General features: G+C 29.8%; 2 protein-coding genes across 2 annotated transcripts in view; both read right to left on the bottom strand.

The window, feature by feature from the left end:
* The window catches only part of LOC140750905 (uncharacterized), a 62097-nt gene extending 61108 nt beyond the window's left edge, over nucleotides 1–989 (bottom strand). Inside the window, exons 1-2 of the mRNA XM_073084636.1 lie at nucleotides 835–989; nucleotides 454–581 (exon numbers count right to left, since the gene is read on the bottom strand). Of these exons, the coding sequence (XP_072940737.1) occupies nucleotides 454–581; nucleotides 835–958 (252 nt within the window). The 5' untranslated portion in view covers nucleotides 959–989. The remainder of the gene's footprint in view (nucleotides 1–453; nucleotides 582–834) is intronic.
* A 2397-nt stretch (nucleotides 990–3386) lies between these two features.
* Rheb (Ras homolog enriched in brain) lies at nucleotides 3387–11888 on the bottom strand. The gene is made up of 6 exons (XM_073084092.1): nucleotides 11729–11888; nucleotides 11578–11649; nucleotides 11158–11365; nucleotides 10441–10570; nucleotides 9681–10139; nucleotides 3387–9069 (listed from the first exon to the last, which is right to left on the bottom strand). The coding sequence occupies exons 1-5, from the start codon at nucleotides 11775–11777 to the stop codon at nucleotides 10050–10052; spliced, it is 549 nt and encodes a 182-aa protein (XP_072940193.1). The 5' UTR covers nucleotides 11778–11888; the 3' UTR covers nucleotides 3387–9069; nucleotides 9681–10049.
* Nucleotides 11889–11959: the final 71 nt, after the last annotated feature.

Below are 11959 nucleotides of genomic sequence, written 5' to 3'. Positions count from 1 at the left end.
CACATTGCAATACAACAGAAAGACATAAATCGAGCTACAGCTTACAGCTAATAATGTGTACCCTGGTTAAAACAATCCTTATATAATTAGAAAGATGAATAAGAAGGTAGACATAGGTATTGAATGTTAGTGTTGAATAAGAATAGGGTTTAACTTTTTGAATCACTATTTGCTACTTATGCTACTACTACTTTAATATGTACCTTAATGTAATAAAAAATAATGTAAAAATGGATGTGAACATGGCCATTTGTAATTAAACTTTGTGATTTGAATAAGATCAGGATTTAATATTTTAATAACCTATTTTTATTTGCTGTTTGTAATACCTGACAATGTGGTAGTTTATTTATAAATAATGTCTAATTTATTATTGAATACAATGATTTTTACATATTTATACTGGCTTTCCCATTAAACTTACCACTGCATTATTTATATAATAGCACCTACCTCTAACTTGGCACTATGCTGAAAAATAGTGAGTGCCTTGTGGGTGAGCTGGGCGAAGCAGGAGCTCAGCGTCGCGATCTTCTGACGAGCTCCAAACGTCAACACGCCATCCTCTGTATCCAAATCCGCTGTAATTAACAATAAAATATAATTTTAATGTTAACGTAAAAACAATTAACGTATACACTTCAAAGTAACGAAGTAAAGGATAAACAGTAAAATTTATAGATAAACAATTATAAAAATGATATAATATGCTAAAAACAAAGAAAAACAATATATTTTGTTGACCGATGTGTGGTATACCATCTGTCAAAGACATGAGCAATGTTTATCTGCAAACTACAGGCTGCTATTGAATGGAGCTGAAGTAGTACTTACACACAGATGTATCTAATTCCACACATGCTTTATCGAATTCCTTTTCCAGTATATCTAACCATCGAAAACCAACTCCGGTGGTCGCCATCTTCACAATAAAACTTGTTGTTGACAACAAATTCATGTCATATTGACAGCGACAGCAGTATTGACTATTGACTTGAAGTTTGGTTCGGAAATGACAGTTTTTAAATTTATTATTCGGTTAACAATAAAATGTTTACAACTGATAATATATAGCATTTTTTATTTTTATATAATTATTAAGTTTTTGTCCTTGGACTCGTATTATATTTTAAGAACATTCAATTCTTATAATTTTTTCTGCAAAGTCAAGAACTATTTTTCTCTAAATTGTAGTCTTAGTAATTTCGGAAAAAGAAAGGGGTAATTTTTCGTCTTTTCTTGAATAACTTCAAAACTTTCTATTTGAAATCCCTACAAAAGTCCTTTCATTTGGTATGGCACGTAATGCCCACGTACGATACAGTTTCTAAAACTATTTTAAATAGGGAATATGCATGTGATTTAGATTTGCTTATTATTTTTTTCCTCGGTACATTACGGTCCTGAAATTACATCTAAACCATTATTTTTTCTTTATTTCGTGTTAAATTGTTTAAAACTTTAATCAAAAATCGTATATTATGCGCGCGAAATTCAAATTTGCAAAACGCATTCCCATTGGTCGAATCGAAAAATAACGTCACATAGCGTGTTACGATGTTTATCGGCGTCGATATTCAAACTGTTTGAGAGAAAAATTGTTTTTGTCTATATTCCTACAGTGTTATTTATTACCTAGTGCGATTTTTCTACATAGTATTATTAGGAATAATCAAGAACAATGATTGAAAGTAGTTTTGTCAAAGCACAATCGGACTATTTACCTAAAATAAGCAAAATGAATAAACTGGTTTTTATGCATAGGTTAATTTGGAAATATTTAACTGATCATAACTTATTATGTTAATATTCTTTTTTTTTATAATATAGGAGTAGCAGACGAGCATACAGTCCGCCCATGGACATATGTAATCAACCCCAGATAGGATTAGATATTCCCACCTAAGGTCGGCCACAGATGCGCCGCTACCCCTGAGAACTAAGCTGGAACGCCTCGGAAAAGTCTCTCTCCTACCACACCCTTCAAACCGGAACACAGTATCACCTAACACTGCTGTTATTAGGTAGAAATAGGTGTGGCGGTAGTGCCTCCGCAGTCGAACCACAGAGGGTTCTACCACCTTCAACCAATCACCTATCTTCATCTATCTTTAGAATATAATAATAGATTATAATGCATTTTGTGTGTTTCAAATGATAGTGTTTTATGTAGAAGTCGATAAGTACCTAACGAAGTAGCTGATCAATGCAATATTTTAAAATTATTTACCTAAATTTTATTCTTTGTTACAGTAAATGCAAATTAATGTTAATGCGATTTTGGAGATACTTTATCTTTTTTCTTTAATCATGCACCACTTTTTTCGTATTTTCGCATCTTTTGCAACAGAAAAAGCACTATGTAATGTATTTATAGTAGTGGTTTTGCACAATAACTCTAGGAAATATTTATTAAGTGGTTATTTAGCCTTTCCCATGATGTAAATAGCGATGAAACCTGAAAACTTTAAATAATAACTTTATGTGCATACAGTAATAATCAATATCAATACAAATCACGCTACGTGACGTCATTCAAAGAGCGCGTAAAATGGCGGCGTTCAAATGTGTCAAATTTTATTGATACTTTAAATAATTTTTAAAAAAATATTTCAATCACTAATAAAATTGTTTATATTTTTTACTATGTTAAAACGATGTGATAAGTGGTTTAAAATAATAAAATAAAAATGTGCATATTCCCTATTCTCATTTTGCCTTTAAAAGTCAATCTATAATTCAAAATTCAATAAATGTTTATTAGTGTAAGGTTACATTTAATTTCTTGATTTCATTCAAAATTATATAAAAATGACTGTAAAAATGTATAAAAAAGGTGGAACAGTTCATGTCAACTGGCTGACCATGTAAAAAAAAGAAAAATATTTTTTGTGGATATGGCATGGCATTATGGCGGGAAAAACGGATGATAACGTTGATGTATATGTATAAATATATTTTTTCTAGAGTATTCTAAACTCTGGACGAGTTTTGTAAGTTGTAATTGATAAGTACTTCTCTATTGGCTTTACTCTTTCATTGGAGACACTCTTTATACTATTTAGTGACACTAATCATGAATCATGATATGAGTGATAGAACACTACACTTATAATTCCTCAATGTTAAAATTTTAAGCTGAATATTTATTAAGCCTACGTAATGGTTAAGAATCTCAGCGTCTTGGTCAAGGGGTCAGAGGTTTAAATCCTAGGCACGCACCTCTGATTTTTCAGTTATGTTCGTACATTAGTGTTTGTGTTAGATATTCATTATTACTAATTGATTACTAGCTTAAACGTTTTTATTTTGTGATTAAACAGTGAAGAAAATCTTGAAAAAATATGGTTTCAAAGATTTTGTGAAGTCGGAATTAAAAAACCTGATTACATTGTTTGGTGGTTGTTTGTTTTTATTTGCAATAATTTAGGTAGGTATATACAAAAAATCTATACAATGTTTGCCGCGATTACAAAACTGCACACCTTATAAGCTAACATAAATCAGACACAAATGGACACGGTATCATGTTTACAAACTGGGCACAAAATATTTTCCTTACGTTCCCACATTTTAAAATTTTAAATATAGAAAAAAATACTAAATAAGTACATAAATATTTAACATCAATAAATTAAGATAAAGAGTATATTCTAAATGTGGACACTACAGTTTGACAGACAGTTAATTTCTTACATAAAATATTATTAATATTGTAATTCAATCGAATAAAATAATATTACAGTAGAACTTCGATTAACCAGACTAATTGGGCAAAGTTGGGCATTCGGCATAGATTAGTAATCTATGGCATTCGGATAATAGAAAATCCGGATAATCGAATCGAAGAACAAATTTTGTGCGCACAACATGTAGTACATAATGTTGTGTTTAATAAAAAAAGGTACATATCAACGAAAATCAATGTTTATTAAGAAATTATTAAAAGATACAATTTTCAACATACATGTATTTACATACATGCCTATTTTCTTATGTAAAATACATACATATGGTTGCGGTTGGTAATCGGGATAATCGCGAATCTGGATAACCTAGATAATCGAGTTTCTACTGTATATAATTTGAATAACCTAATTCATCTACTCATCATGGTAATATCATAGATTAGTAGGTAGGTAATATGAAAGAGTACCGCAAAGTTTTACCAAGCTTTAATATTTCTGATCAAAAGTTGCCACGTTACACTTTTAGAATAAGCCTAACGTGTAAAAATATAGCAAAAATGACAACTAAAAATATTATTACGCCCAGGCTGTAAAAAATAACAGTTAAACGGAACAAAGTAAAGAGGACTATATAAACGATATATTCCTCAAAGAAATACCAAATTAACTCAATTAGATCACAGTCTACAACATTACCTGCACTACATACAAGACATAATTATAGTGAAGTAATGTTTATTTACAGAAAAATGTGACACGAGTATATATTGGATATATCTTAAATGTATTGGACAATGAATGTAAAAAATCAGAAATGTAAAAAGTAGTAACCAAATAGGCCATTGCTAATAAATGTAGATTAGTACTTGTTATAACTTTGTAGCCTTGATAGCTGTGTTAACTAACGTATAAAAGTACGAATCAAGATAATATTAATAAAAGGGACATAACAGACCTGACATGACATTTTTGCCAATACATAATCCTGGTGTAACTGAGTTCATATGCTGACATATCTTTCATGACTACTATTGATACTATGGAATCAATTTAATGTTTTTTCTATCAAGAATATAAATTTGAATCGTTAATCTAAATTTCAATCTTTGGGATGCAAAATTAGGATTAAGTATGAATAATGGGCGTAAGTGAATGTTATTTTAAAAGACTAATTTTAATTAATATTCAAGACCGTTACTTTTATTTTATTTTAATTTAAATCTGGTCTGCCAAAATTCATTTCCAATATTTGAATAATTGAAACAATTTAAAATAATAAAAAATAAGGTTTCAAACAGGCAGAAAGAAATAATTTTATACATATGTATATGTTAAAAATATTATTATTATGTTACTATTATGATGTGTGTTAAGATTGCAATAAATCGTCACACAGATGAAAGTCAATATGTGTTTTAACGATTTCCACAATTTTACGAATAAAATGTCAGCTCTTCATTTAAAATATCCGTTAAATAAAGCTAATACACCGTAAGCTGCGATAAATATAGAGCAATAAAATTACAGCTATCAACTACATCATAATAATTACAACATTCATAACTTACAAGTACTGACTGTAGCAAAAATACTACAGAATTGTTAATTACACCCGTCCCATTTTTCGATTTAACTATTTTAAATAGAATACAAGCCATTGATTGGACTTATTACAATATTAACCCTTTCCTTTACAGTAAACCATTTGTGTACATATAAGTCAATAATGATAAAAATCAGCCACCAAAACCAACTAGCTGTTAGAAGTTAAAGTGTTTTACTGCACTAAATACTTATGTGACATAAATTATAACGTTTTGAGAGCCAGCAAGTACAGAGACAGGGTGTCTGGGGGTGGGCCATGTGCAATTGTGCACCTGCATATGACTGTACATATTAACCTTCACGCCTATTATAGCTATTTAAAACGCTCAATTATATATATAATATATTTAAAAAAATCATAATTTATACTTAACAACTGTGTTAAGCCATTTTTACGTATGAACCTATGAACAGAACCCCGTGAACACAATCCGTTATGTATTATTTACATAATTACAAGACAAACTAAGAAAACCAAGAAATAGTAAAGACATTTGCTTGCATTCTATGTACGTACTGTTTCCAAGTAAAACCCTAATTCTATTTTCAACTTCATATTGAACAATATCATATCCAATTTCAATAGAACAGATTTTAGGTAACTATACAACATCCCCTTACGGGCGTTGCAGTTTACCTGAATAAGTAAACAACTGCTTTTGTATAACTATAGGTATAATATAATACAGTCGACACTCGGTAATTCAATCCTGCAATAATTCGAACCTCTTTATAATCCAAAGTTACCACGAGTTCCTACAAAATCTCTTTATATTTCGAACTAAATCAATACATTTTTGTGCACTTGGTAATTCGAACGAAAAAATCGTTGCTACATAACAAAACGACGCGTTAATTCGAACTCATCAGCGTCCAAAACACGTCAATTAAAAGTTGAAGAGAGAAAGAAGCGGAAATATCGTGAGTACATTTTGTGATAAACTTGTATCAACGAGCCTTTGCTTTTGGTATGATTAGTTTGACTATTTGACACACACTTCTCACGAATTAGTTTGTTTAGTTACTGTTACCATTTCTTTGGTATATCTACAGATTAAAATTTTCTGGTAGTTATGAGCCCTAGATTAATTCACATTATAAATGTACACGAATGTACTCTAAACTTAAGTCATTGTTATAGAATAGCAGCTAATAAATAATAATTGATAAACACTTAATAATTAGAAATTTCATTCATTTTCGCTCACAAATTTCAAACCATTTGATATTTCAAACAGTCGATAATTCGTCATATTTTAAGAGTTTCTCGAGTTTCGAATTAACAAGAGTCGACTGTAATAAGATTAAATGTAACATACATATATATGTATTCCAAATATCAAAAATATAGTAGGTACCTGCTCCAAATTACACAATCATCTATCATTAACTACACACATTGCTCTATAAGTCTAGGCCATCCAACAGCTATTCATATAAATAAAATTAATTACAAACGTTAAGGCATAGTTTAATTATATTAGACTTATAACGCTAAGAAATCATTTTTTTTCGCGATTCTCACTAACGTCCAGCAGGCAGCGAGGCTATAAATTAGTTATTTTTTTTAATTAATCTTGAATACCCAAAGGACATAAAGTGGAATAAAAAGCAGAAGACAACACATAATATAATGGCAGAAAACAATTCTTTAACCAGTAAACTATGTACAAGTACTTAAATATAACAATTAAAATTATTTACTTACAAAATTAAATAATAAACCTATGTGCTATTTCACTAAACGAAATTGTATGTACGTATTCGCTAGAATCTCAAACCTATTTGTGAAATGTGTACTGTGAACAAAACGAAAATATTTCGTCTCATGGCTGGAAGCGGATAGGTTATTTTATACTTGCGGTGTTATGCCCATCTCCCGCAAAATCATATTTACAAATTGAACATAGCGAGTGACGTAACGCTCGTAATAACCATTATACAAATTACATAATTATATTAGTGTTAAATGCAATTTTTTCATAAACATATGACTTTTGCTTAAACATTTCAAACAGTTATTCTCAATATACACAAAGCTATCATAACGTAAATTATATAAAATAATTTTATACTACAAACAATATTTTCTAGACTAATCCGTGATTGTGCACACACTTACGATTAAATAGCTTTATTTTTTAGTTAATTTTATAGTGTGTCAATTTCTTTATATAATTTAAATTGATAGAAGGGCTGCATGTATACTAGCCTTAATAATATGTTAACACAATATAATAGGACAAGCATTTTTTCACAATGATAAAAATTTTTTTGTATTGAACATCATAATCATATTGATTTATATAGGCAATGTTCACAATAACCTCTAATTTACTACACTTATTACACTTACAAGTACAGAATAGAATGATTAACCTTATATGAGCAACAACAGCACAATGCAAATTTCATAAAAATGTTGTTTTCTTCAATATTATATTCTCATTAATAAGTAGATAGTTTAAATTAACTGGGTGGATAATTAAGTATTGCCAGCAAACTAAGAGTTTGGCGTAGAAAGTTGCTTAAAAATAACTTAATTATCTTAAAAATATTCACCCAATGAATTTTAACATTTATCGATGGGTAATTTATTGATAACACGAGGTGTAGAGTGTAGACATCGCTAACGTAATCTTTGACTCTTCGCACTTTGACACTGAGAAATATTAGTCATGCATGTCTTATATTTCCTTCGCAGAGTAAGAATCAATAAATATGCTAAAACAAAACTCGTATGAACTTCTTTTTCTTATATTTGTCAATCGATTTCCTTTTTTTTGTTTAGAAGTTATTTGCGAGACATTGTATTATCAACAAAAATCCTAAAATTTGTGATATTCGAGTTTCAGGCGAGATTGATATGAATCATTTCGCGTCGTCAAAGATTCTTGGGCCTGAAATACTCCAAAATTACGAAAGGAAACTGCATGAAAACGTTGTAAATAATTTGAACTGTACAATTAGATTCTGATTTTTATATACAATACATGTTTCTTCACAGATACATCTTTTCAACTATTTTTTTTTATACCCTAACCATATCGTTTACTACAATGACTACTACTTCAGTTAAACTTCTTATGATTGTTTAGCTTGGAGCCTGGGCTCTACAATTAAGTAACTTTTTGTTGTTTACTATTATATTAATAATTGAAAATTAATAATATTTGCAATGGTTCAAACACTGAGAGTTGTCTGCATAACATGTCTATACTATTTTTGATACCATTATCTTTTTTTCCTAATGACTTAGGATCATGCAAAAAATTTTAAATTTATGAAATTCGACTATACAACAACCATATTTTATTTGATTATTAATAATCCTGTTATCATTTAAAAAAAATTTTACTCATCAGTTACAATTTAGCATATACACGCAAGCGTTAGCGTGGAGAACTTTTATATAGTTACTATAACTAAACTTAACTTACATACCAAATTGCCAACCAACATAACAACTTTGGGAACACCCAATTTAAGGTTGTTTTAAGAACATTTTTATATTGTGCAGATTTTTTAATTTACCATAATTGTCTGAATACAGCCTGAAAAGCAGCTAATTTTTAACTCATTTAATTTCTATGATGTCCATACACCTTTAATTTCTCTTATATATGCACATGTGATTAAATCACAGATATTTATCAGTGTAAAAAAAATTACTTACATTTTAGTAAGTAAACCTTTTATTCTATGGAAAACTCTTAGATGTATATAAACTACTACATAAAGTAATTGTACTATAAATTACTAGTACAAGTATTGCCTACTGCAGGGGTTCCCAATCTTTTGTAACCCGCGGCGCAGTTACAAGTTTAATATTCTTTCACGGCGCCCTGTACCCTGCCCTAGCTATTTAAAGAAGACAGTCGAAAGAAATAGGTAACTATTATAATAGTAGTTACCTTAGGTTGATCGAAACGAAATTTAAAACACCACAATATGAAATTGTACAATACGTTATTATAAAATAATTTAAACGGAAAGCAAGAAGAAAGACTTGAGGATAACAAAAATAAAATACGATATTTATTCAGTCAAATCAATGTGAAGGGTGAGCTAAGTGATCTCCGCGCAGTTTTTCAAAGCGGGGAATATCACTTAACACTGCTATTCTCATTTCTTGCTCCACATTGATCCGATATTTGTTCTTTATCACTGCTACATCTGAAAACCCAGCTTCACATAGATATGATGTTGCAAACGGAATGAATTTTTTTAATACTTTGGATGTTAAATTTGGATATTCATTTTGAATCCATAACCAAAACGCCAATATTTGTGGTGTCCAATGATTAGAGGATCGACTCACGGCGCCCCTCTTTACTTTCTACGGCGCACCAGGGCGCCGCGGCGCACACTTTGGGAACCCCTGGCCTACTGCAAAATTTGCAGATTTAAAACTATTTAAAATGTATGTTGATTGGCTAAGGTAATTTTAAAACTTCTATGCATATCATATTAGTGCATTGCAAATATTACATTGTATCAATGAAAGCATCTTTATCAAACTTTATGAGAATGCATATGTTACAATCTACACTATGGTAGCTTTTTGATACTCTGTATTATTTACGAAAGCTTACAGCCCAATAAATCTTTATAACATATTATATTACACATGTTATGTCAAAACACATCAATATTGCTATTATAATAACTGTGCATGAACAAACATTACAATTAATTCACTTTATCTTAAGTAAGAAGCACTCTGTTCATTTTGTTTGTCACAAGTCTGCAATATTAAGAAATAACACAACCATTCTTTTCTTGTATATGACCATCTGATCTTTCTATCTCTGACAACATTGCGTGGAACATGTCTGTCACCGACTGAAATATAGAAATAAAAAGGCAATGTTAAATGATTTCATTTTTCATGATGTTTTGTAGAACTGTATTTGTATATTGTATGTAATATAGAAATAGGCATTTAATTGATAAAGCAATATAGTGTAGTTAACATCTTTATATGATCTCCTTTAGATCTTGAAGTCTAAACGGAAGCAGTTTAATGTTTACATATCAAAGTCTAATAGGGAAAAGTACTGGCGAGGCTGGTGTGGCAATAACTCTTATATGAACATAGACAAAACATTCTATCTTCATAAAATCTTTACCTAATTACATTTACCTCATTCCTTTTAGCACTTGTTTCCACAAAAGCAGCTTTCCATTTCTCTGCAAGCCTCTTGCCTTCCTCTGTAGTAATCTTTCTTTCCAAATGAAGGTCAGTTTTATTTCCAACTAGCACAATAGGTACACTGTAATAATTATAAAACATGTTCATTGTTCATTGAGTTATATCTTAAATAACAATACAGAAAGTGTTTGTTTGCTCTAATAACTTTATACATGTAGTTTAATACACAAAATTTAAATTTGTCTGGCTGTTTGTTTGTAGTCATTTATCAAAAAATAATCAAAATGATAAGTGGAGAGTTGAGATACAACTGCAATAAAACATAACATTATTTAAGAGATATAATATTTTTATTATTGACCATAATACAGTTGATGACTGGTATGGCTTAGCAATCCAAAACATATGTCGGCACAATCGGTTCAACCCTCTGCAAGAAACAATTATATGGCCAATTTATATCTAATCTAACTATAAATGGATTTTTTTCTGTAAATGCATTTTATAAAAGTTTAAAAATGCAAAAAACATTTCAACATAGCCAATTCATTAGCTTCACATAATTTTGCTATAATATGAAATAAATCAATTTCGAAAAACATCTTTTTAAATGTAAACTACTTCACATTATATCACTACACATTATATCATTTTAATCCAAATATAACCTTAATACATATATAAAAGTGCATTACCAAATATACTTACTGTACTTTTCCCACCATATCCAATAACTTGTCATATATAATTTGTACTATTTGAAAGCTCTTGCTAGAAGTAATAGAGTACACCAGAACATAGCCATGGAAGTCCATGCTGTATTGCAACGGGAATATACTGTATTCATCTTGTCCCGCAGTGTCAACCAATTTTACTTCATATTCCGTAGAGTTGAGCCGAATAAACTTCGTAAAAGCTAAAAAAATAAATTAGTAAACAATAAAGTAATGTCAACACAGTAAAATAAAGCAAAATATACTAAAATACGCTTGATAGTATCATTTGCAGCAATTAAAAGTAATCAGTGATTCCATTATTTCTTTGAATTATTTTTAAAATTATGTTAGCATGACTACAATACCATAAGTTAAGCAAAGTATCACCATACTAAATGTAACTTATTCTTACTGTTTTCAATTGTAGGATCGTATGAATCGACGAATTGTCCCTCCACAAACTGTATGATTAAAGAAGATTTACCTGCAAATACACCACATAATTATAAAACGTCACAACAATAAATGAGACGCACTAGAGTTTTACGGAACATTTACATTACCAACTGATCTGTATCCCATCATAGCGATTTTTCTCTGTTTAGAAGGCATTGTGTATATTTTGTATTTATAATTTTAATGTTTTTAAATTTCAAGTACACGCAAAGCAATGTAATGAAACCAAAAACATACAAATCCTTAAAAAGAATGTCATTCTTTTGACACATGCACAGAGGTGCTTGATATTTTTTTACTGTAGTAAGCAAAGAAACATCGACATATTCGTTTAAAGC

The sequence above is a fragment of the Epargyreus clarus genome, unplaced genomic scaffold, assembly GCF_041222505.1.
Source record: "Epargyreus clarus isolate Ecla_fem2 unplaced genomic scaffold, WU_Ecla_fem_2.2 ptg000021l, whole genome shotgun sequence".
Lineage (NCBI taxonomy): Eukaryota > Metazoa > Arthropoda > Insecta > Lepidoptera > Hesperiidae > Epargyreus > Epargyreus clarus.
This window is presented reverse-complemented; position numbering and strand designations above follow the sequence as displayed.